At 38.2% G+C, this 27,051-nt stretch overlaps 1 protein-coding gene across 1 annotated transcript; it reads left to right on the top strand.

The window, feature by feature from the left end:
- Nucleotides 1-161: 161 nt before the first annotated feature.
- Nucleotides 162-25,916, top strand: LOC141810535 (basic helix-loop-helix ARNT-like protein 2). Its single transcript, XM_074698187.1, has 18 exons — nucleotides 162-715; nucleotides 794-925; nucleotides 11,037-11,130; nucleotides 11,268-11,306; nucleotides 11,400-11,441; nucleotides 11,685-11,842; nucleotides 11,920-12,002; nucleotides 12,093-12,185; nucleotides 14,096-14,213; nucleotides 14,327-14,476; nucleotides 19,495-19,729; nucleotides 19,867-19,973; nucleotides 20,165-20,315; nucleotides 20,469-20,521; nucleotides 20,611-20,722; nucleotides 20,989-21,079; nucleotides 22,202-22,298; nucleotides 22,772-25,916. The coding sequence occupies exons 1-18, from the start codon at nucleotides 658-660 to the stop codon at nucleotides 22,927-22,929; spliced, it is 1,971 nt and encodes a 656-aa protein (XP_074554288.1). The 5' UTR covers nucleotides 162-657; the 3' UTR covers nucleotides 22,930-25,916.
- The last annotated feature ends 1,135 nt before the right edge of the window (nucleotides 25,917-27,051 follow it).

Genomic DNA, 27,051 nt, shown 5'->3' with positions numbered 1-27,051 from the left:
CTTTTACAGTATTCCATGAAACGAGTACAGAGTGAGACCTCTTTCATTCCACCACTTCGTTTTAGGAAAGCGAGAGTCAGATCGGTGACGCGCAGACGCCTCTTTTTCAGGTCACCAAAATGAGCATAACACTGGGGGAAACGCTCCATCACGGCTGGGCTGTGTTTGATACAAATTTGAACAAATATCACTGCACGTTTTCTATCAGGCATTCTAATATGAAAAGGTTTAAATTGCATGCGGGTCGTGATTTTGCCTACGACCGCTGACGCAAACTGGATCAGCAGGACAAAACGCATGCTGCTAATTTACACTCGTTAGCATATTCTCATGTTGCATTGCAGTAAATAGACGGAGACTGATATAAACTCTGATATTTATTTTCATCCAATGAAAAGTGTAATTTCTAGAAAGCCCGTACATGCTTTCTAAATTCCTAAAGAGAAACGTTAGCATCTGTTGCTTTTTGGTATTCTGTTTGTGTGTGTGTATTTTTACATTAAAGGGATGCTGAAGCATATGACAGCCCAGCTATAGTGAATGGGCATCAGTCCACCCAGTGAAACGCCGATCAAGTAAAAACTGGCATGAATGAGCAAAAAACGCATGTAGGAAGGAGGGGACGAGTGTGAACTCTTTCCATGTTTCCCAAAGGGCATGGGTGTTCCGTTCTCACAAATGCCTCACGTTTCTACACCCCCCTCCTCCCTCCTTTGTAAGAAAAAAAAATACGGGAGGAGGAGGAGGGCGACGAAAAAATGAAGTCAATTATACAACACCCGGCTCTCTGCAGCTCATCTCCTCTCTGTTACTACTACAGCTGGTGGCTCCACATGCGCAGCGGCGCCCTGTAGCCTTCACCGGGTACACCGGCTCCAGTCTGTAGGTATGTCGGCCGGTGACCAGAAGGAGGACAGACCAGCAGGTAAGCGCTGGGGACGGGTGACTTTGGGGGTGATCTGTTCATGGAATTGTGTACAACCGAGCTCCCCCTTTTTTCTTTTTAGTGATCTGTGTTATCACTACTTTCTTTGTATGCCCATCCTGTGGCTTAAACAAAACCAGAGGAGATGAATTACTTCTCGGAAGTTCCTCTGAAAGTTCTTTCCTCCTGTCTTTCGACTTGATAGGGAGCTGTGTAACGGTAATTAGCGTGCCAAGTTGTAAACATTTCCCCTTGATTGATTTTTAAGTAAATGTAACTTTGAAATATGGATGTGACAGCACAAGCGGACTCTTTTTCAGCGACTACAACCTTTGCTTAACGAACGGAAACATTCAGCGACGCTTTGCCATCTGCAGCACGAGCAGCAGCAGCAGCCCGCGTGCTAACTTACTTTACGATAACCTCAATTGGAAGCCGATGAACGGTCCAGCCGCGAGAGTTGCACCGGTGAAGCCTGTCCATTCATTTTTCTGTTTTACGTGCTCGTCTCCGGCGGCGGGAGACGCGCACGGGGGAGGGAGGGGGGTCTGTGCCGGTAAGTGGGGGTCGAAGACTTGAGAAAAACCTCATGGACCCATGTGACTGTATCCATGACGACGGTGTTCCTTTAACCTTCACAAAAATATTCTATCGTGCCAACTTTTACCGTATTTGCCATTTTGAACGCCTTCTCCTCACCTGCCACGGTACAGATCTTTCCTTAACCTTCATCAGGGGGCTTAAATTTGTCACGTGACTCGGCGAGGTTTGCCAGTGTTCGCTCTCGTTCAGTCTTTCGAAAGTGGGTCAGTAGATCAGTGGAGCAGCGCTGCCTTCACCGTGCAGCAGAGGGAGGCAGTCGCTCCCTGCCGCTCATGAAGCAGACCACGAAGCAATGCCGGCCATCGCAACTTTTGGAAGAATCTAACTAAACTTAATTATGTTACATGCCGAAGAAGCTTTCTTGAGTTACAACTGCGTAGAATAAAAGCGCTCAAACGGCGTATCAGGTTTAAAACTCTACATGCGTAAAATGCTCGAGGTTAGTAAAAAAAAAAAAAAAAAAGAAAAAAAAAAGATATTGTATTGGGGGAATTCTAATTTGATCTTTGAAAAAAAAAAAAAAGAAGGTAAAACGAAAACGTAAACGAATGTTGCAAAATAAACCAATAATCTGAAAGTCAGTCAAAATGTGACGGGCATTTTTTCCCCTACTGAAAGTTAACAAAAATACCACAAGTGCGATATCATTTTCCCTGTAAAATGTGAAAATAATACAATATAGATTAATTTTTCACGTCAAATATCTTTGGATAATTTTTTTTTCTGTTCAACTTAAAAACGATGGTAATGTGGGTTCATTTTACAGATAAGGTAAACCTTACTGTTAAACTAAATTATTAAACTAAAAGTGAGTATATATATATATATATATATATATATATATATATATATATATATATATATATATATATATATATATATATATATATATATGCTTATACTTTATTAAACTCATGTGCTCTTTATGTTTAAAATCACTGAATAGTCAATTATTTATTTCATAGATGCAAACTTACAGCTTTAACTTTTTTGTCTTAGCACATGCAGAGAGTTTCAACACATCAGCTTGTTAATTTTTTATTTATAGCTTTTCAAGTTAAGCTTAAACCTCAAGCACCTAATCTATGAGAACTATGTCATGATATCAATTAAATCTTAGTGTTGAACAATCTAACGGCAGTAAAAATGAAACAAAAAGCCTCCTTAAAAATCCCAATTATTCGAAAAATGTTTGTGGTGTTAGAACTTTACCTGATTTTTTTCTTTGTGAAATAATGCAATAGACTTCTAAAAACATCCTATTATTAAAGTCTCTTTTCATATTCCTTTTGTGATGCATGAAGTATGCCTCACACAGACAAGTAGCTATAATCATATTGACATTTTTTTTAGTTGCCAGTCGAGGTAGTTATAATTTTAGGATTAGGCTTTTTTGTTGCTTTTTGCTTTAATTGTCCATAAATGTTATATATTTTTAAATGTGCTACTGGTGTTTTCAACGTTCTTAAAGATCCCATACAACTTGAACATGCTTCGTAGCAGTACATGCATTGTGCTTTTTGTGAGTAGTTGCAGGAATTGTAGGTCAGTCAACCAGAAATAACCTCGAACATACTGTACTGCACATTCTAAGTTCAGGATTTAAGGCTGGCCTCCCTTCTCTGAAACCACAACGTTTGCATTCCTAGAAGCTATTCCAATATGCAGCTAAATGTCCCAGGTGGACACTCAGTGTAATATTGACCACAACAGTTTTTGAGCTTCGAAGTCACTTTTAGTTTCACAAATTAATTTTGTTCCTCATATGACCCAGCGGTGGGAACCAGTGTCGTAGTTGAATAGTTTTCTGTGTTCTTGGATACACAAATATATCTTTTATTTTTAACAGTTTTACAACTAAAACTGAACCGCAACATAATTTTTGGTTATATTGTACTAGTCTATAAACATTTTCTATTCCTTATGGAAAAATCTGGTCTTTCATTTCATGGTGGTGTTCTAGTTTGTCCTTTTTTCTGTTTTACATCTTTATGTTGTTTTGATGCTTTTTGACATGTTTGGAGTTTTTTGGTCTTTTTGCTGTATTTTTTTCTTTAATGTTTTGAATGTCTCCTAATTATAAAGTTTTTTTTGTGACTCGTGCTGTATCTCTGTGGTTATTTTGTGACTCTTTGTAGTTGGTAGTTATGCATTTCAAGTTATTTTGTGGTGATTTTTTTTGGTTGAATTATGTCTCTTTGTAGTTGTTTTGGTCTCTGTGTGGTTGTTTTGCATCTCTTTGAAGCTGTTGGTGTAGTTGGTGTACTAATTCTCTGATTGTTTTTTTGGGGTTGTTTTCCATTCCCTTTGAAGTTGTCCCTTTGTAGTCAATGTTTTAGTTATTTTTCATCAGTTCCAAACTGTATTTTGTAGTAAATCTCTCAGTTAATTGGAGTCTCTTTGTAGAAATCTTGTGCCTGTTTTTTTTTTGTTTTTTTTTTTTTGGTTGTTAGCCAGTCCCTATACCTCAACAGTTGTGTAATGTCTCAAGGGTTGATTTTTTTTTTTCTTTTACTAGGCTTAACCTCTGCTACCTCTCGTGTTATCCTCTGGCTACTACCTTTACTATGTGAGACTTTTAGTTGGACAAAATAGTTGCAAAGTGCCCTTAAAGAGTTTCTAATTTTGTTACAGAGATTGTCTTTCATCTTAGAAAAATATCTCAACATCATAATGTTATAATCTTTGAGTTGAGACCAACAGTTTGGATCGTCTCAAGTATGTGCCTGAGAAATCTTGCATTAGCTGTCATGTCCAGGTTCTGTTAAGGAGACAGAGGTTTGTTGGATTGAAGGCTGGTAGTGTTAACTCTGCCAGTGTAATCCACAATCAGAAAAAAACAAATTTTTATTGGTTACCCATAGACTGTGATCCTATGTTTAGCCGTGTTGAATACCTTCTAGTCAGTTTTCACTGTATTGAGACTACTTTCTTATCTGTAGAGCAGTCAGTAAGTTGAGATTTCTGCATACGCACACCAAGACATTTGCCACTTCACAACATCTCTAACCAGCACAGTTGTTTGTTGGTATGGTTGTTGGGAAACTATGCCTACTAACTTCATTCCACAATATGCGGCATTCCACCCAGATTAACCCCAAATAAACAACAAATGACAAGAACTGTATTCACCAGGCAGCGTCTCTCTAGCAACCTGGCATTGAGAGACATTAACACAAACAGTTTTCAATTCACAGACTAATGATTTATCCAGTTAGTTATTTTCCAAACCAAAGAGGTGTTTGAACCACTCCAACATGCTGATAACCAGGAATTTTATGGCTCACATTTTGAAACGAGTGTCAGCCTTAATAATGAGACTAAGGCCTTAAAAGAGTTTTTTTTTTTTGCTACCTTCTATTTTAGAAATGAGAAAAATTAATGAGTTAATGAACAAAAAATACACAAACTGAATAATCTGTTTTATCACCATTTAAAGAAAAACTGTTTTAAGTCCCAACTGCAACCCAAGACTTACTTTTTAAAACCTGTAAAGTGCACTGTGCAGAGGAAACAGGAAAAAATCTGGCAGCTTTTTCTGGTGGTAAAAAGAAAAAAAAAACCTCTAGACAGAGGAAGTCAGTGTTTATACCCATTGTAGACACAAGTTGTTTGAACATGACGCACTAATGGATTAATAAAACTGCATAGGATAGCGACCCCAGTGCTGCTGATGGATCATGAAACTGTGACCTTGACACAGCCATCCTGCTTTGTATACCAAAATGAGGAAGTGCTTTTGTGTGCGTTTTGTGTGTCTTTTTTATAAAATGCTAGGTGTGTGAACACAGACGATCCATTATCTGACTGTTTAATTCAGAGGTGAAGAATGTTAAATATCTGTAGCATGAAAGGATGTTGGATGACGATAGTTGAAGCTTATGTCTGCGCTGTTTCTTTGTCCTCTTTACTGTGTTTGTATTGTGGCTGATTTCTACTTTGACAAACTACGTATTCAATGAGAGAAATGTAGGACAGTTGCATTTATATGCTGCAATTGGGTCAGTTTTGAAAACGTGACAATTTATGTAACTCAGGAAAACGTGTAGGTGTGTTGTGTTGGTATTATTAATTCATTGAGTAAACACGCAGGAACCTGCTCATCTCACCGGCCTTATTGTATAGTCGTCAAAAAGTGTGGATGGGTTGCATTTAATAGACCTGATCTTTCCAGAATTAAGCTCTAGTTATTAAAATTGTGTCTTAATTTTCTTTTTATCAACATATTAAATGTATTCCAACATAATCCTGACTTTTTAAAACACACTAATGACAACATGAAAGTTTCTATGTGGTTACATTTCAGACACAACTATGACTTACAGTGTTTTTAGTTTTATGTCAATAAATAAGTGCATTATAATATACAGTTATATACATTAACTGTACTTCTTTGTACTTGAACATTAATATAGAGTAAGTACCGCGTACTAAAATTTGGACCTGGTATAAAAAGTTATAGTCCAGTTATGTCTTCTAACAAAACAAAAGCGACTGTTTTCATTTGATCTCTCATACCACGCCTGTAAAATTCACGTGTAAAAATATTTGAAATAATTTGTTTCCTACCAATGTTAGTCTGGTAAATAGTGAATTTAGTTCAGTTTATAAAAAAAAGAGTTTGTAAAAATTGAATATTTTAAAATACATAAAAATTCAATCAAACTTCTCTGAGGTAGCTTGATTCAAACTGGCGCCATTTTACGTTTCAGGTGTGTGTGAGTGTGTGTGTGTGTGCATATGGTGTTCAAAACCAGGTGCGATCAAGAAAACCCTCCAAATCTTAACAAAGAATAAAAAGTGTTCTACATAAAAAAATAATTACCCTCCAATAATAAAAAAAAATGAAAAACAAAATGACCTTCTTTTCCGAAAGCTTAAGTAAGGGAAAGATTTTAGCATTAGCCATAGCAGCTTATTATCTTGATGAATTAAACGAAAAGTTGGCTGGTGTGTGGATTTAGGGTTAACACAGAATGATACTCTCATGAATATTTAACAGCGTCTTAGTTTCAAACACCATCTTTCTTCCCAGTTTGCCCCAGTTTTAGAAAATAATGAAATGTCATACAATCGCACAGGACTTTTTGTACCCACAGCTTGTTTCCAGATTTGTCCTCTGGCTGTTCAGCACAGTCTGTTGCTTTAATTTATGCTGTCTGATCTCTCTGCTTATCATTCCCCCTTTGTGACTTTTGTTTTTCTGGCTCCATGCTGGAGAGGAGGCATTGCTCAACTTGCTTTCGCGGAATTTTGAGGCAGGGCACGTCAAGCAAGAGCTAAGGAATGTAAAATAATACGCTGGCTGCAAAACACTGTCTCCTTATTTTTGCCTGAAATTCATAAAGTGTGTCGAATCCATTCGGAGATCAGCTACAAAAGCGTCAGAACTTTTTTTTTCTAGTGTTGATTTAATTTTGGTTTCTACTTTGAAGTCTGTTTGGCCTTTATCATCCTGCTTTTAGCTGCTGAATTAGCAGAGCGTTAGCCTGTATGGCGTGAATTGGCGTTCCAGTGAAGTCTTTCTGGTTACATGTCTAATCTATGTTTCTAATCAGGTCATCTTTTATCCACTTTGTACTTCCAAATACCTCAGAGTTATTCAAGTGGGATGGCATGTACCTCGATTTGGAAATGTACAGCAAAAGAGGCTCATGTAGGTCATATCCCGTGTATTGTTGTACTCCAGTTTATATTGAGTTTGTCACACTTCTGTGCATCTCCACTATAGGAGGTGCTCTGTGTCTTTGGGTTCCAGTAATATGATTTGTCATCTGCTGCCCTGCAGGCTTGGCCTCTTGTTGTCATTCACGGCACAGCTTTTGGCTCTAGCGTGACTCAAAATGGTGACCATCTTGACACGCTGTCAGCGCCGCTCCTTAATATCACGTTTTAAATCATCAGCTGGCATGGCTTGCATCAAAAAAATTAAACAGACTATAAGGAAACAGAAAAAAGTGTGTGATGTGGGCAGCATATCGGGTATTATTGGTGTCGTGGTGTGTGGAAGGGAGAGTCATCAAACGTCCGCTCCCACATTCCAGTTTTGCGTCAGTGATGACCCACTAACTCCTCAGGAGGGATTCAAGAAAATAATGTCAATACATTTAGAATTCACTCTTCTCTTGGCTACATTTTCAAAGTTGAAGTTGCTTTTGACGTTCAGCTGTGTTTGCATATGAGAGTTGTAAAAGGTCACCATGACCTCTCAGAGTTACTTCCCTGATGAGTTGATTTAGAGCACTCTTCAGGAACCGGTGTCACTCATATGTCAGGCTGGACGTTAAACTCACCCTTGAATTATTCTGTTCATCGATTCTCCAGGTGGATAGAAGTAGAAAATCTGGGTTAGAAATATAAAGTTCTCTTTATTATCATTTACTTTGAGGGAAGTAGGAGAATGTGGGTCAGTCACGGTCAACAGTCTCATGAAAAGCTTTGTTCACTTTTATCAACACTTTTTTTTTTCTCTCCCAAAAAGGATGTCACGTTTTTAAGTATGGGAGTCCTGAGAGGGAAGTAGGTCAGTGTTACCACATTATATAAGCGTTAGGTAAGACGATAGTCCAAACCCCATTTACTCTCACGTGCCGGTTAAAACTGACAAACTCCATGAATAGCTGAGGGTTAAGCGCCGCTCAGTGGCCGCCTTCAGATGCTGCTTCAACAGATGACTTCAGAGCAGGGCCCAGAGCCAAGGCATTTAAGTGTGTGTGTGTATTCAGTGTGTTAGTGTATTTATGTGTGAGTGAGGGGAGTGAGTGGGGGGGTTGGTTTTGGAGAGGGGCTAAATAACTGAAAATTGGCAGTCCTGCTTCCAAATGTTTCTGGCAGCCGTGAGTCAGCATTTAAAGTGCCATATGCCTTTTTCCACAGTTAGATGATCATTCCTGAGATGTCAGTCATTTAAAAATAAACCGCCGTCACAAATACATTCATGATTCACTCTGCTTACACAGAAAAGGTCTTGTTAGGATAAAATGGGATTATAAATACTGATGTGTTTTTCTAGGTCATCACATAAGTATTCACAAACTACAGTACGTTTCAACTCTCTCGTCTCTGAAAACTAAAGTAAAAAATGCACAAAAAGTCAGAGTGATTTTCTCATTGTGGGCAATGACCAATCCATAAAATATCACTGAGAAATTACTCATTCTTGAAAATTGTTCAGTTGCTTAAAACTACACTTCTTTTTTTTCCACATCCAAGGGCTATGGGAGCAAAGGAGGAGGAGGCCGTTATTTTAAACCATAGGCTGCAATGTTGATGCTTCTTTAATAAACTGTGAAAAAGCCAAAGTTTATTGTAATTAATACTTTTGTAGCTTTTGCATTATTTTCTAAAACAATTAATAAAATCATTCTATAGTATAAAGGCTAGGTCTACATGTTGTGATGAAATGGAATAGACTTAAGGTTTGTAAACTTTTTAAAAATTTTATTTTTATAAATTGCAGACTGTGATTTGAAAATTGCACCCTATTACATTGCGATGTCGGTTTAAATTCGATTGATTGTTCAGCCCTTATTAATACCTAAATGGTTAAAATTGTCTAAATTCAGGTTCTTGTATTGAAAGGGCTATAATTTTTAGTTTAACATTTGAAATGCTACTTTAATCACTAAGACAGTAATTTTAATAAAGAAAAGCAATTAATAACTTTGGTGTTGATTGGTTGTGAGTACTGAAGCAAAACTTTGAAAGCATTATGAGACAAAAAAAATCAAAAGCAGATTAATAACTTTGAAATAGTTTTTGTAATAGTTTTTGTAATCATAAATAAAAACAAACAAAAAAGGGGGAAAAAAATTTAAAGGGGAAATACTACACCCATTTTTAACCACAGTCCTCTGAGGTCTGAATAAAAATCTGCCCCCCGCTTTAGTCTTACATGGTTTAGAGCAAGCACCAGAGGAGGATTTATGGATCCTGTATGAACCAGCTCTTACTGAATATTCAGTTTGCGTGTTTGTCTCCTTAAATGCAAATTAGCTCCTTTCATCTCACCCCATCCACCAACTAATTCTGCCTGTTAGCCCTGCCCAGAAGTCGTCCTATTGGGTGAAGAACTACCCAATGAAAACACAGAAAAATACCTTCAACAATGAAAACTGGATTCATCAAATAATATAACGTGATTTAAGGTTGAATAAAAGACTAAATCAATGAAACAACCGTAAAACACAACCAAAACCCCTGACTGAGAGGCAGCTGTCTTCAATATCTCTTCTCCAAGGTCAGCAGAGGGCCATTTAACGCCTCAGAGCAGGTGAACCTGGTTGACTAAACACTAGATTTCCCTGGAAGGGAAGGGACGCACCTAACAGGAAAGCACCCAACCATAACATAAGGAAAACAATGTATGACGTCTTTGAAGTTAAGCTCTGAAGGTGTGGCTCACATGATGAGGGTGGAAATGCCAGGTGAGCAGATTTTCAGAATCTGTGATTTCAGGCACAGGCAGACCACAAACTAAAGAAAAGATGGTTTAATTCATCATTTGTAGGTGTGTGGATACTTTGGATTTGACAGTATGCATGCAACCTATCTGTGTCCTTTTAAAAAATAGTATTAGCTATTACAAATTGTTATTAAAAAAATATATTCTGAAGGTCTTTGAAACTGAAAAATACTTAATTGAACACTGTTAAACTTCCATCGTTGAACTTTTAATTTTTATTCAAAGAGTTATGTTTATTGGACACTTTTATCTTTTTGAGATAAGAGCTGTGGTGGGTGTGGTTTTTACTTAGTGGCCATCTGGAAAGGACTCATATGGCCTTTTTTTAACTTTCCACATTGTTCTGTTTTCCCCCTTCATTAATTAAAGCTCCCATGTCATTTTTTTCTCTGGCTGTGAAAAAGATTGAAACGGAGACAGTTGCCGTTTTCATAACCTACAAAAGTAAACAAGACACTCGGCACCAAGGCTAACGTCTATTATGTTTTTATTTTCAATGCTTAAAACTCCAGCAAGGGGGTAGGTGTCAGAGCAGCTGATGGCACTAAACAAACAACTTTCTTCTAGATTTGAATATTTCCACTGAGTGCCACATTTGACTGTTAAAATAATCCACGATGAGACAAGTTTTTAGCATATACAACCCAGACATGCACAATACAAGATCAGTCATGCTACAAAATGTACAGCATTGGGATTACAGAGCAAGACAAAGAAATATATGTATTAAGTTTGTTTTATCAGTAAATTTAAATATTTGTTATACTTGGTCAATTAGGTACATTGAAACCAAACAGCCTGTTTTTTCTAGTAATGGATGAAAGAATAGACTATTGTACTTAGTAACAAACAAATAGTTTAATAATCTTAGCTTCATTCCTCTTGATGAACTCATTCAACGCGGTGCTTAATATTTGAAGCCTCAGTTCTTTATTTGTCAGGAGCTATTAAATATCACCTGACATCCAGTGCTGCAGAGATCTTAGGGTGATCTATTCACTTTCAGGCGCTCACATGACTGTTATGGTTGTCCTTGTGTTCCAGAGCTTGCCTCAGAAGAGGAAGGCCCGAGCCATGCTGGCTCCTCGCTGCTGGCTGTCGAGCTGCCTCGGAAACGAAAAGGAGATGTGGAGGAGAGGTAAGACTCCACTGTAGGAAAAAAAAAAGATTTAATTGATTTAATGTTTTATCTGCCAAGTAGCCATGTTAACAGTGCTGTATTTTTTATTCATTCTACTATTGGACAATAAACAACTTCAATCTGTTTGATCTCAGGCACAGCCCTGACCTCCATATGGACTATGATCAGAGCAGGTACACTGACATCTTTTTCATAATTTTCTACAACTCTTTAATATGAATGCTGTTTAAAAAATGTAATAGTGAATATTTTATTTTTTTTTTTAGATCTGAGGGAGAGGATTCTCAAGTAAAAATAAAATGCTTCAGGTAATATGATTTTTACATCCATGTCTTAGAGACTACATGAGATCTGTAATCGTACTCATCCAAGCAAATAAATGCCTCCGTAGTATTGAATACCAGCGTATGACATAACGATGTAGTACTCAATACGGATGGACCTTTTTGAACGGTTTAGCTGTAGAATTTATTGCTAAAGAGTTATTTTAGGAAACTATTTTAAGATTTTTATAAGTTCTTGTGGTACTCACTGTCTACCCGGGTCCACAGGGAGCCTCACAGCCAGATTGAGAAGCGGCGGAGGGACAAAATGAACAACCTTATCGACGAGCTCGCAGCCATGATCCCTGCCTGTCAGCCCATGGCTCGAAAGCTTGACAAACTCACTGTGCTTCGAAAAGCTGTGCAGCACCTGAAAGCCATTAAAGGTGACCTGTCTGGTCATTTAAAAAGTCGTTAACATTAAGGCCGTTCCACTAATGACTCTTGATTTATATGTTTTCAGCTGGGTCAAGCAGCGCCTTCACCAACACCACCTGCAAGCCTTCCGTCCTGCCTCATGACGACCTCAGACACCTTCTGCTCAGAGTAAGAGCTCACATCATCCCAACTGTACCAGTTTGATTAAAAAAAACAAACATGTTTGTCCATTGAAATGTCTGTTTTTCTGTCCTCCAGGTGGCAGATGGTTTCCTCTTAGTTGTAAGTTGTGACCGAGCAAAAATCCTGTTCATCTCCGAGTCAGTCTCCAAGATCCTCAACATTGATCGGGTGCGTTGCATTTCTGCATCACACGCTTCTTTTTCTTCAGCTTTGGATATCAAAATAATGAATCACATGGATTCCTGGTGGATAAGTTGTCCACAATGTTGAACATTTAAGCTAGATAAAATGTGAGTTTTTCTTAAATATTAAGTCAAAAAGCTGTCCAAGCATAACAACAGGACAAACTGTGGAGGGAGCTAGCATGGAGGCTATGCTATCAAGCACCACAGACAGGGTCAACTACTTTGCCACCAGAAAGTTCGTATGTTTTTTGCACTATTGTGAACATGTATGCTCCATCGTTTGCAGAGCACAGCACAACCCCTCAGGTCTCAACCCGACTGTTTGTATATCAGTATATCAGGATGAATCCTGATATTTCTGACACATTTTCAAGCAAAAAAAATATTGAATGTCGCTCAGCTGAAGAAGTAATGCCTCAGTTTCAGCTGAGTCTTCCCTTTCAATAGCTAAATGTGTATGTTTAGAAGTAAAAGTTTTCATGTGGACCTTGGGTTTTGTTGTTGTGCAATAAAAGACAAATTTCTATTCATCTTTCCTGGTTTCTGATTTCCCCTCTGAAAATTGAAGAAAACAGCAAGAGCGCTGGATGGTGAGTGATGCAGACTGCAGGTCCAAAATTACTGATGTCACAAAAAGTGACAGCAGTGGCTCTCTGGGTTAATTTTTAATTTACCTTAAAAGATACAGATAGTTTGTGAATTATTTTTTCAATAGATCAGTGGAAACCTTTAGAGGTCTTTTTTTATTTTTATTTTTTTAAATCTATTAATTTATTTCTTAACTTTTGGTTATCATTATATATGTGTTTTTGAGGCATGAGGATTGTCCTTTAGGGGAAGTTTGTTTCAGGAAGTTGCGATATAGAAACAGCTCAGTAGAAAATAAATCTAACATCAAAAGAAAAAAAACCACACACACAAAACCACAGATTTAAAACAATGCTGACTAAACAGTTTGCACTACAGGAAGTAGACATGTTTCATAAGTATTCACAGAAAAGTAAAGCCTCAAAAAATCATGAAAGATTAAAATAGATTATGGACTAAAACCATGGTAACAAATGGATGTTTTGGCTGTTTTTTATATGTCAACAGTGTAACTGAGGTTGTATTGAAATACAGCTTAAACCTGTCACATGCTGCCGTTAATTATGTTTATGCGTTTGTTCGTTAGCAGCGCAGTAAAAGACCAGACTTCATCTGCTCTCTGCACGATCCTCAGTTTGTACAGTTTCCACATAAGTGGTGTGTGGTCAAGGACTGAGACTCCTTTAAATTGAAGTGTAGGACACACAGTTGTGCCAGTCAGCAGATTTTATGAGAAAACTGCTGCAAAAACACATGAATCATTTTATGGAGGCTCTAATGAAGGCCTCATAATACTGTAAGCAAAACTTGGTCATCGAGTTTATGACATTATTTTCCATAGAGGCAGCAGAGTTTCAGCTTTTATATATTTTTCAAATGTTAGTTTACAGTGTTTGCCTGCTACAATGACAACTACAGCTGCTCAGATTTTGACCACATTCTTCAGCTTTAGGGCAGAAGCAGAGAGGAATGGAGGTAATGAGGATGGTTAAGAAAAGCTTAAAAAGACATTTGACTCCATGTCTGCAGGGCAACATGTGCTGTTTGTGAGGTTACCAGTAAACTTTGACTGGATACAGACTTTAGCATTCCTCTTTATGAGGTTCTCACTGTTATCTGGGACTCCTTTAAAGGACAGATAAGGATAAAAAATGAGTTTTAATGCAGCAAACTGTATCATAATATAGTAAGGAGACATACAGAAAGTATAAAATAACTTGCTTTACAGTTGCAGCATGAACAAAAATGTAACACTGGTATTATTAAGCAGTTAAATAAATGGATGTTTGTAATTTGGAATCACAGCTGGAGCTGACTGGACAGAGCTTGTTTGATTACATCCACCATAAAGACATCAACAAGGTGAAAGAGCAGCTGTCATCCTCGGAGTCCCACCCTCGCCAACGTTTCCTAGATGCTGCAAGTAAGTGCAGTTTCATGTCCGGTCCAGCTCAAACAAAGTCAGACAGTCAACTGTAGGTGGCTGATTTATCAAAAAGCAAATTGACAGATTGCTCTTTGTGTGTTTCTGTACAGCTGGGGTCCAGGTGCAAGGGGAGACCCCTCCTAGACCCTGCAGTTTGTCCAGTGGAGCCAGGAGGTCCTTCTTCTGCCGGATGAAGCACAGTCGAGTTTCAGGGAAACGTGAGGATAAACATTTGCTGCCTAGTACCTCCAAAAAAAAAGGTATGTCCTGACTCCAAAGACGTCTGTTAAAGTGACTGTTTATGTTACTGTTTATTCTGTTTATTACCTCCACCAAGGAGGTTATTTTTTGGGAGAGTTTGTCTGTGAACAACATAAGTTGAAAAGTAACAAATGGATCTTGATGAAATTTTCAGGAAATGTTCAAAATGGCATTAGGGGGCACAGATGGTCTAGCAGTCTTAGTCGCACCCCATGAAGTTGATAAGTTGAAAAATTATTGTACAAACCTGCAACTAACACCAAATTGTAGCAGACAGTCTGCTGAAAGGGAGTATAACATTAAAGTAGGACTGAAGTGTTGCGTGACAGTCACAATATGCTTGGTGGAGGTCTGGGCTCTCTGAGTGCTTTTCTGGTTGTCTTATTATTTCAACTGATCAGGTGGACTTAATTGTAGTTTCAAAGTCACCAGGTGGTGTTGACAACCAGTAGAAAGAGTTTGTCTCCTTAAATCTTTCTAGATTGATGAAATAAAAGTGAATTTACACTAAACTCAGAGAGCACCTCTGGCTTTATGCCTTTATTTGGACTTTTAGAGGAAAGGACAGTGGAAAGAGCAGGAAAACAGGAGAGGGTGTGGGTGGGGAGTGATGTAGAGCTTGGAACCAAACCCAGGCTCTGTGGCCTTCTGATATGGGTTGTGTGATGTTGCCTCTTGGGCAGACAGGTGCTCTGATAGCGTGTGTAATGTTCTCCATTAGTTATCCTGGGCAGGACGGGCTGTGTGACTCATATTGCAAGATAAAACAGAGCCACTGCAGAAGTTGAACTAAAATCTCTCTCTTGTCCACTTGGTGCTGTCCTCAAATAAAACTTATGTTGAATGGCTTTTTTTTTAACTTTTTTTTTAATAGGAGATTTACTTGCATCCTGACACACACAACATACATTTGGTCTAAAAAGTTCATTTCAAAAGTATTAACCCACTTATTCCCACATTTTTCAGAGTAGTAAGACATATAGTTTTATCAGTTAAGTCCCTCTGAATCATGTTATGCATTTGTTTTTTCCATTTTGTACTTTGTTTAAAAAAATAAGGTGGTGTGTGTGTGTGGAGGTGGGGGTGGTAGGTGCGGGCATTGACCATGTTAAGCACTCTAGTCAGGAAAATTGCATCTAATAAGAACATTACAAGCAATCCTTCAGGCAGTGTTTTCCTCTAGTTTTCAACTAGCTATGTGCCCACCGGCAACTTTTGTTGTCACTCACAGAAATACGCCCATGAACAAAAAGTATTTATCACAGGTACAATATTTTTGGTGGAGGGCTACTCTAGAAACTTGAATGATTGAACAATTACAAATATGTTTGGGGGGGAAATTGTATGATACTTTTGAAAATTGGCTCTTCCAGAACGATTTGAACGAACCATGTCTTTCACCAGAAGGAGCAGGAAGCAGACAATGTCATGTGACAGGAACCACTTGGAAACTATTTTCTATCAACCAAAGTCTTTGTTTAAGTTATCTACCAGCATATAAGTGGAAACGGTTGCATTAGTAACACTGAGATTCTTTTATTGTGAGTAGAAAATGTCAGTGATGCACTTTGGCAACAATTGTTGCCAGTGGGGCAAAACGGGTTAAAACTTAAAGTTGTGTACATTAATAGACAATAAGGGGTGGGATGTTCCTCACTCACTGCTTTATCGCCTCAACCAAGGTTAAGTCAAATTTTCCAGTACGGCGGCTGCTTTTGTAGTGCTTCATAAACCAGTGAGTGACGTCACTGAGACAAAGAGAGTCTTAAGAGGAAAAACAAATAAAGATCTTGATACTTTGAAAAGAGTAGTTTTGACCAGCCAGGGCTGATCTCACCTGATAAGTCAATCACATTAGAATAAAAAGTAACAAACTTGTGTCTCCATGTGGAATGATTCATGGACTTGGTCTCCATGACGCCACCAACTACACACGATGCAGTTTTCCATCATGGTTAAATGGCTTAAAATGATCCTCCTTCCGAAGCAACAAGTGCCAGAAGAGTTTGACTGAAACATGTTTTAGTGCAGACTGTATGTAGCAGCACAGAGGCTCTCAATACTTCTCTGCCTTATAAAGTAGATTCAAATGTAATATGAGAGGTCATTATCTTCAGATTAACAGCAACAAATCAGAAACTCAGGGATTAATTTACACTTCTCTCTTAAGGTGATTGGACAGAGAGTGGATGTCAGAGTGAGATATGTCTGAATTATATTAGGAGTAATCAGTTTTGCATAGACTGTCATGATAGGCCCAGGAGCTGCAGGGCTCTTGGTCCAAACAGCAGAGGAAAGTTGAGGATTTGTTCCACAAGATTAATGAGATATTTAAACGTGTTTCTAGGAAATTGGGTCAGTGTCAGGGCAGCTGGTGGAAAACAAACAGTGGGAAATGTATTCCCTGCCCGACCTGCCAGCAGGAACACGAGGAAATTATCTGATCTTAAGCAGGAGGACAGGTGGATGAGGAGGGGTGTGGATGGGCTGTGACTCCCTCAACCTGTCTGTAAAGGTCAATGAGGCTGATTCGAGAAAGTCTAAACTTTATTTCTAGGGCATCTCCATGACAAAAAACACACAACTTTCTTATCTCTGAAACTGCTTATTTACGCTTATAACTCAATATTGGTGTTTGTTTTCCTCAGGCATGTTTCTGTCCTCAGTGGAAAATTCAAAGCATCTCCAAGCCAAAGATATAAAAAGTAATTTATTGCTCAAACATGTCTGTGTGGTGCTTGTTGTCCTTAAAGAATACACACAGATTAGTCTTTTCCCATTAAAACTTCTCGATTTGATCAGACTTATTTTTTTTCCCCAAAAGAGTGGCCAGGGTTAAAGTCCAGCAGAAGAAGTAGGTCAGTGTTACATCGTTGTATAACCACTAAGAAAGAAGATGGTCCAAACCTCTCCAAGTGTAAACCAAATAGAGCTGACAGAAACAGGGGGCATGGCGCCACTCAGTGGAGTAGTTTTGCAACTGCACTGCCGGGTAAAAGATGAGTCTGTCAGTTTTAGGGTTTAAGAATATTCTCCTGTAGGGATTTCTTTCATATACTACTTAAAATGCATGTGTGAAAATGGCCTGGTATAAGCTTGCTGTGAAAGTCCAGCGTCTGTTCTGGCATCTTCTTGAAAACTTTTTTTTTGTTTCTCATTTAAAATATCTGGTTACGACTCCTCTTTGCTCTTTACATTCTCTATCCCCCATTAAACAGTTACCCTGAACAGAAAAAAAAGACTAAAAATAATACTCAAAGATAAAAAAGCTTATTACCTCCCCCAAGTTTTCAGGAAATGTTCAAAATGGGATAAGGAAGAAGTGATTGGATTTTGAAAGTGATCCTGATCACCATCTGGATCCAGGAATATTTTAAAGGATTCTTTATCATTGTGAGATAGGGCTGTTTCCATATGTGTATATAACTCCACAATAAATTTCAAATTGTTTTGAAAAAAAAATACAAGATGAGGTCACGATAGTTTCTGACAGATGTAAAAGTACACTCTAGATCCTGGCAATATTCTGGATACTGAGACCCAGAATATGAAATGTGGACATGGTCATCATAATTTTCAACACTGTCAGGTAATAAATTATGATACAAACCTGCAACTAACACTAAATTGTAGCAGACAGTCTGCTGAAAGGGAGTATAACATTAAAGTAGGACTAAAGTATTTGGTAAAAAACAGAAAATAAATGGTCAATAATTAAATTTATAAATCCCTGAAGAAGAGGAAATAAGTGCTTTTTCCTGTTCAAAAGCAGTTGAACAATAAACCACACACAGTACGAGGTTTAGAGGTTTCAATCCAAGGTCCACCTGGTGTGAATGGATGAATGTGACATGTAATGTAAGAGCACTTTGAGTAGTCAGAGGACATAAGAGCGTACTATATGAACGTTGTTCATTTGCATTATCCATCATGTAAGGTCTTATTTTTTGCCACTTTGTACGCAAATTCTAATAATAATGCACTTTAAAATTGAAGTTTGGTGTCTTACTCAAGGAATAAATGGTTAAAGTATTTAGTGGCATGATACTTAAAACGGCCCACAAGCTACTGTGAGAAGTTACTGGTTACAAAACTGAAACTAGTATGCTTTTATAAAGCGATAAAGCAACAGTTTGTCCCTCAGATGAGCTTTACAGAGGGGAGATTTTGCTGTCCCATATTTTCAGCACAGATATAAAGTAACAACATTGGATGTTGATAGTAAACCTGCAGATTTTTAGGCTTCTACAGATTCGTATGTTGTAGAAATCTCTGAATATGTCTTTACGCTGCTCAAAACAGTCCATTCAAAAAGTGGCACAAAATCTTTGAAAGGTTTTCCCAAGACTTTCAAAATATGATGAGGTCATCACACAAGTTCAAACTCTAACTGGGTCGTAACACATAAGAGCGGCAGGCCTCAAACACCAAGGTCTGCTCCCAAAGGGCCTCCAGAGAACTGGCCAATCAGAGGGAAGGGGTTTTGTGGAGCAGGGAGCCTTAAAGAGACAGGATCTAAAATAAAGTGAATCAGACAGAAGCCACTGACTGATTATGAAATATTGTATAAAAAAGCAAAAAAAAAAAAAAGTGGTGCAGAAATACTACCTTAGCTGGCGCTGACATGTCATATTAAAAAACTTATCTGAAAAACAAACTTCTCTGCATAAATAAGCACAAAGTCTGCACCTTCAGGGACAGCTTCACCCTCAAATGTTACTCGAGGACTTTAGATATTTCAGGCTGAAGAGGCAGTAGCAGCATGGGTGGAAGGTCACAGCTGCCAGCTTTCTCTGCGTTACCATTTCAGTTAGAATAATGGCCCCGATTTATTTTTGTGGTAAAAAAACAAACGAGTTTCACAGTGTTATTGTGTAGCAGCCAACAGTTGACAGCCTGAAATGCTGTGAGATTGTCCTCTTAGTTAAACCATTGCTCATTAAAGTTGCACATTGGCTGAATTTGAAGATTTTTAATACACTGTAATCACAAATATAATCTGTTCTTGTTCCCACAGACCCTAGCAGATACTGTACCCTCCACTGCACTGGATACATGCAGAGCTGGCCGAGCAGCCAGCAAGACTCAGAAGGAGACTCAGAGAAGGAAACCTTGAACCTTACTTGCCTTGTGATGGTGTGCCGCCTTCTCCCTCCAACATCCCATCAGCCTTCCAAAGACATCGCTGTCAAGCCCTCAGAGTTTGTCGCTCGCTATGCCATCGATGGCAAGTTCACGTTTCTCGACCAACGGTGAGTGGGACTGCAGAATATGTCGTACCTGGAGCCTTTGGTTCAGAAATTTTTAACAGGGACAATCCTATGGCACCCTGAAGATGACAGACAATTTTAGTAAACTTTTCTTCCTTTTTACCCACTCTCCTTCTCAGAGCCACGACAGTTGTTGGTTATCTGCCACAAGAAATTCTCGGCACATCATGTTACGAGTACTTCCACCAGGATGACCTGTGTCATCTTGCAGAAAAACACAGGCAAGGTGATGGATCAAAGAAGCCAATTTTGGCACCTTGAATCCTACATCTAATATAAATGCATACCTTTTCCATTGAGCTGGTATTTGTTAACCATAGATGAACTCTTTTTTTTCCATGAAATACAGGGCTTTGGCAACAAACTTGTGAATTTACCTGTACTCATTCATAACACCTGTGTACAATCTTTTGGCAGCACTTCGGAGCAAAGAGAAGATAGAAACACAATGCTACAAGTTCAAAACAAAATATGGCTCCTACATAACACTCCAAAGTCAGTGGTTTGGTTTCACAAATCCATGGACCAAAGAAGTTGAGTTTATTGTGACTATAAACAGGGTTATCATGTAAGTACCAGTTTATTAATGAACATTATGTTATTAACAATCATCTGTAAAGAGTTTTCAGGGTTTTGTTGGGTTTTATGCACATATGGTACCTCGGATCACAAATTTGAAGTAGGTCATTTTAGTAGTGTTACTGCTCCTCCTCACCAACAGGGGGCCTGGTCACACAAAAGAAGAGGAGGCAGGCAGCTCAAAAGCACTACAGGGTAAGATATGACATTTATGTAGGAATTGATCTTGTTTTTTTTTTTTCTCATTTACACAAAGATTTTTTGTTATAACCTGTCTTCCACAGAAGACACAAAACAGTTACCCATAATTCCTGGCCTTTCAAGTGGTGCTGGGACTATGATATACGCAGGCAGTATAGGGACCCAAATCGCAAATGAACTCGTTGACACTTACAGGTGAGTTGTTTCTGCATACATTTACAAAATGCTACAAATAAAATATATTTATTTTCTCTAACAGGAAATAATTTTTAGAAATTGTTGAAATTTGGTACTGACATGAGTAAATGCAGCAGCATATAACAGCTAGGAGCATTAGATAAAGACAGTATAGAATAACAATATTTGTTGTATACATCATATATATATTAATCTAAAATAAGATTAAAAAGTAATGATTAACAGGTGAAATATAAATCTCCTGTGTTCTTTCCACTCATCAGGGTGAGCTCCTCTCCATCAAGCGGTGCTTCCAGTCCGTTTGGGACGATGCAGGAGAAAGGTCCAGTGGTTTCACCCCAAACCAGCAGAAGTGTGAGTGACACCTCTAACAGTATGACACATTAAATACACTGATTAATGCTTTAAAAAACCACAAATAACTCTCTTTAATGTTACATGATTGAAGTTCAGTCTGATCAATGGTCCTTTCGCCATTTGCTCTAAATAAAAACAAACTAAATACATACTGCACATAATATTTCCTTCTTAGCTTTACTGTATTGTCTTACCAGGTTTCTATTGTGAAAAACCCTAAAATCCAAGATTGAACGAGAAAAGCACTGAGAGCGCAGACCTCCACCAAGCATATTGTGATTGTCACCACTTTAGTCCTACTTTAATGTTATACTCCCTTTCAGCAGACTGTCTGCTACTATTTGGTGTAAGTTGCAGGTTTGTACGATAATTTGTTACCTGACAGTGTTGAAAATTATGATGACCCAGAACATATTTCATATACTAGATCTTAGTATCCAGAATATTGCCAGGATCTGGATCGTACTTTTATATCTGTCAGAAATGATGGTGACCTTGTCTTGTATTGTTTTGCAAAGCAATCAGACCATTTATCGTGGAGTTATATACATATGGTGAAAACAGCCCTATCTAACAGGCAGCAGGTTTTGAATCGGAGTAATATGATATTTTTTAAAAACACATTTTAAATTTGATCTAAGCAAAGTTTTCTACAGAAGTTTGAACAATGGCAACAAAAAAGTGATGCAGTTGTGAAAGCATAAAGGCAAAAATGGTTAGAACATCTCACAGATAATCGGGTGTTATCACCACAGCACATAATACACCACTTAATAGTGCACCAATCTAAGATTAATGTTTTTGAATTTCAAGTTGTAAAAAATCAATTACTTTGCACTGTATTACTTAAAGTACATAATATCTAAAGATACAGAGAAGGTGAAATCTCTGTGTTCGCTGGAAAAAGCCCAATGCAGCCCCATCTGACTGACACAGATGTCTTCATGGCACCTCTTTAAACTTAAAACTCTTGTTGAAAAGAAGACTTTATCTGTGACTAAAAAGTTTGCCATGCCAATTACTTTTTCCTTTGAACTTATTTTTGTGAGTTTTGATGCACCCTTTACTTTGGCAGAGGAAGATGAAACTGAGTCTGTAACATTACTCGTCTTGTTGCAGGCGTCCAGCAGAGAGGAGGCAGCAGGCAGCTCATCACAGTCCCAGTCTGATTCAGGGAACACAGCAGGCACAAGCAGTGGAACTTCAGAGAGTACAGGTACTGAGAAATTTGGGCAATTTGCTTTTTCTTTTTAGAGAAACACTGTTTATAAAATTTTCTTTTATGTTGTTCTTTGGACAACATAAGCACCCCCTGCTGGTCAGAGTTGAGGATTGTGTTCTATGTTGTGTTGCTCTTGTTGTGAGCTTAAATAGAATACATAATAAATATGTTTGTTTTTACCTAAAAGTGCTTTTGATTAATGTAGAATGTGTGAAAACCTAAAAATTTATATCAACAGCTTTGTGTCAGATGGATTCGCTGTTGAGTATTTGTTGCTGACCCCATTGTGCTGCTATCTAAAGACATCTCTCCTTGTGGTGTAGCAGCGTTAACCCACTGTTTGCCAACTTATTTCTCTCATTGTCTTTAGCTTATCTCTTCAGCAAAAGTGACTGTGAGAGAGTTAAAAAGCAGTTGCCATCATTTCTGTTGGTTTTGCCCTAAAATGTCTGCTCTGTGTCACCCAGGTGAGCCGTCCCAGCTGGACTTGGACAACATGGTGGTGCCAGGCCTGAGCAGCTTCAGCAGTGATGAGGCCGCCATGGCAGTCATAATGAGCTTGCTGGAGACAGATGTAAACATGGGTCAATTGGGGGACATTGAGCAGCTACACTGGCCTTTCTGAAGGAGGCACGCAGACATTAAGCCCTTATTACACACTCTTGTGCCCCTTTCTTGCCATTTGCCAAGAAAAAAAGTGGATATTAAGTTGTTCTTTCTCCGACTAACTGATCTGGCCTTGCACAGTTAAACCCATCGAACACATACCAAAGGTTGCAACGTGTGGCACATGGGGAAGACCGACAGGCAGAGGACAAGGTTTATAGGAAATCATATGACTGCGATTACCCTGTTGGTCCCCCTTGCTTGAAGGAAAGTTTCAGTGTCTTCCTCGATGAAAGCTCTCTTGCAGACTTTACACAGCAGGACATCTTTACCTTTCCCTGCCTGACCCCGATGAGCGACCAAGGTCCGGGGGAGAATCAGACTCCTGCCATGAGCAGTGCTGCTAAAGAAACTCCTGAATCCTTTGACAGTTGCAAAACCTTCAGTACAAAGTGATAACTTACAGGTTTTTCATAACACGGTCTGTTGGTTCCTTTTTTTTAAACAATGTTTTATCATGCCCTCTGGAAATATTTATGTCCCTGTGAAGTCATGTTTGTCTGAGTATGTGTCCAGTGAGAAGTGAAAGAAAGGACCGTCTAACTTCTTCTCAGTGTTATCAAGAATTCAAATCTGATTACACAGAAATTGAAATGTAACCCCCCTGTAACACAACCCTTACAAGTCAAGTAAACTCCATCTGAAAGATTTGAGCTGGCACAGCAACACGAGCTGTGTTAATTTTATACTGTGGATCTTTCTGAATCTGTCTTAGGTTTTTTTAAGAATATTGAAAAGACATGCCCAATGGATTCAAAATCTATCATGTCGGAGTTTTGCTGAACTAGCTTAATGTATTATAATCCTATCACAGCACAAAGTGCTAAATTGTTGCAGCCAAAGTTTTCATCCTGATTACAAAAGACCTATTGTAGTAAATTCACCAGCTTGCTAATGACGGGTATTAGCCGGGAGTCCTAATCCTTTCATTGAAACGTGTTTCTTGGAGAAAGCTTTATGTTGAGCTTTTAAAAAAAAAATCAATACTTGAATAATGACTCCTGTTTACAGTGTCGTCCCAGTTAGCACGGATACTGGCTTTACATTCAACCTTCTACCAAACCCCACACAGCTACAACCTAACTGTCCACGTCCACCCATGAGGCTCCTCAATCAGCATTAAGATAAACGTCCTCAGTTTCTGAAACTTAACCACTTAATCTCAACCAGTTCTTAAAGTATTTTTATGTATCTATATCAGTGGTTTCTCTCCCACTTTGCACTAATGTGATTTATATTTTGGACCACAATTGGCGACTCGTTGCTTTATGAATCATGCTGGTATTTAACCATCTAATATTTAGAGAAACCTTTACTGAAACAGAGACATGTGGCAGAAGTTTGTTAGGAGAACACTGCACCCTTAAGGTAGGAAGAGGGTCCATGGAGAAAAACACAGATCTCTATGTGGCGATGTTTCTTTTTGAATGTGGACTGGACGACTAAGCTCCAGTATGCCTACACTGTGTGTTCACATATCACATGTATTGTATATGCTCCTGCTCTCCTCTAAGGTCTGGTAAAACTTTTGAGAATGTTCTCCAGTGTTAACAAGGGACAAGCCAACATGTTTGAGGGAGGACAGGTTGTAATATTGTTGTGTTGTGTCTTTTATACAAACCTCTACTTAATGTGTAGCCCCAGATTAGAAGAGCTTATCATTAACTAGCCATAGTATTTTTCTATTAAGGAGACAGTCATGTTGCAGTTTATCTTTCTTTGAATGTCAGATTGTGTCAGCTGTGACTTTTAAAAGAAACTCTACCTTAATGCATCTCTCCAGAGTACAAACAAAAGCTGTTTGTGTAGTGAACTGGCGGCTTTTTACCTTTGCAGATAAAGAAACTTGCAAAGTTCATGAAGTCCTAACAACTACATCAGAGTTTAAAACAAAACCACTTTGTGAAGGTTTACAATCACAGCATCTTTATTGCCTAAGGAAAGAGCCAGAATGTCCTGATTGAGGTTGTAGCAAAGGGTCTAGCCACAGTCATGTAGAAGCACATGATGAATATGTATTCACAAGGTGGCCATTTAGCTCTGACTACACGCTAAATCTGCTCACGCTAAGATATTGTAGAGCTGCTTGGTGTCCGGTTGGGAAGTCTGGATTGTTATTACTACTTAACCCTCTAAGAGATGTTAGCTGAAGGGACGAAGGATTGTATAGATCTTGAGGACTTTATTTTTCCACATTAAAACAATCTAGTAGTCAGCTCAGCTATCATTGCACATCATGTAGCACTAGCATGTAACCACTGCGCGCTAACCTCACCATTTCATTGTGTTTTTGAAACTGACAGGAATCACCTGAAAACCAAAAGTTAGCTTACAGTATTGTAAACTAGGAATTGGTTTAAGGTTTAAATTAACTTTTGTGTCTTAGCTTTAACTCCTAATTGAGTAACCATGAAATATGAACTGATTTCTTCAAGATTTTTGCTATCCAATATTTTGTAGAGGACAATCTGTTTGTGTAAAATAAATTATTATTGTATAATCATTTCATCTTCCCACCTTGGATGTGTCAGAGAAAAAGAAATGGTTGCTTTGTGAATATGGTCAGTATCCCTTTAAATGTTCTTCAGTCTCATTGAAACATTCTCAGATTTTGTGAGGGTGGATTTTGCTTTTAAACTCAGTGACTGGCCTTCATATAGCACATGTAAACTCTGGTTATATCACTGGTTCCTCTAATCTTGAAAGCATAATGTGATTGTGTTGCCTTGAACTTGTTCCGGACACGGTGCAATTGTAAATCAACCGTTATGCACTGTCTTAGGCTTTAAAAGCAAGGCTGTCGGTACTGGACAATGCTTGCTGGTGCCATCAGTGCCGTTGGAAATGGGCACTTAGGCAGAGTGAATGCACCCTGTTATCAAAAGAGAAAATGTCTGCTATTTGTATGTATAAGTTGTCATTAATGTATCTGCTGTAACAAGGAAAGGAGATTGAATTATTTAAAGTAAATACATTTTTCATAAAAGTTCTGAAATCAATGTTGTTGGTTGTTTTTTTTGCAAGTACAATTTTCAAGATGTAGCTGTTGGACCTTGTATTTCCTAAGAGGCAGAAATGTCTTGCACTCATAATTTGCTAAGCTTTCACACCAATGCTAATTTTGCACCCATTCATCATCAAAAATATGCAAATTAGATAGGGAGATGGTGGGACTGCTACGTGCAATGCATTATGAAATTAAATATGACAAAAGCTTGGTTTCCTCACAGCTCCATCATGCATTTATTAAACAAACCATATGCAGTAAAGGTCAAACACTGAGGTTGTCAGAAAAGCCGTAACATCTAAAAATGCACATATAAGGATTCAAAATGACATGCAATAAGTTGAGAGTTATACTCGGGGATATTTTTTGAAGTATGGTTGTATGAACAACTTGTGAAAGGTCACTTCATGGTCTACTGAAAACAACAGGAAGCTCGGCCTTTTATTGAGAATCTTGCAGGAAAGCAGGTGCAGAGGAGAGGCTACCAACTGTGCCATGTGATTAGCTTATTTTGACTAATTAAACATTCAAGACGATGTAAGTGTAAGCCCTAATTATGTTACCAGAAATACGTTATACGTAACCCAACCATAGGGAAGCCTGTAGGTGCCAAGTTACATTTAGTATTTTCAGGTAAATCAATGGTTTATAAAATTTGGGGTTGAAAGTTAATCTTTTTTGGGGATTTCACTGTATAAGTTGTAAAAGTTAAGTAAATATGTGTTGAAAGTAAGCAAAAATTATTTAAATTTAGTTTATTTGATTTTTTTTGTAAAGTTCCTTAAGTCAAAAGCATGAACTGTAAAAATAAATAAATAAAAGGAAAAAAAAAAGAAAAAAAAAAAGGATGTCAATTTGCTAAACTCGAAGTGAGCTCCCTGCTAAAACTGCTCCCCCTAGTGGCAGTACAGGTAAAAAAAATCTGACCCGCCTGTCATTCCGAATGTGCTGTAGTAAAACTTTAAAAAATCAATACACCTCATTTAAATGTTTCTCACATCTGTTTTTTGTGGTGATTTGAAGATACTATTTGACTGCCTTGTTCAGGTCCTCTTTTTTTTCTGAGAAGTCTTG

This window comes from Halichoeres trimaculatus, unplaced genomic scaffold, assembly GCF_033239565.1.
Source record: "Halichoeres trimaculatus isolate MK-OKI-2021-1 unplaced genomic scaffold, fHalTri1.1 fHalTri1_scaffold_21, whole genome shotgun sequence".
In the NCBI taxonomy this organism is placed as follows: Eukaryota; Metazoa; Chordata; class Actinopteri; order Labriformes; family Labridae; genus Halichoeres; species Halichoeres trimaculatus.
This window is presented reverse-complemented; position numbering and strand designations above follow the sequence as displayed.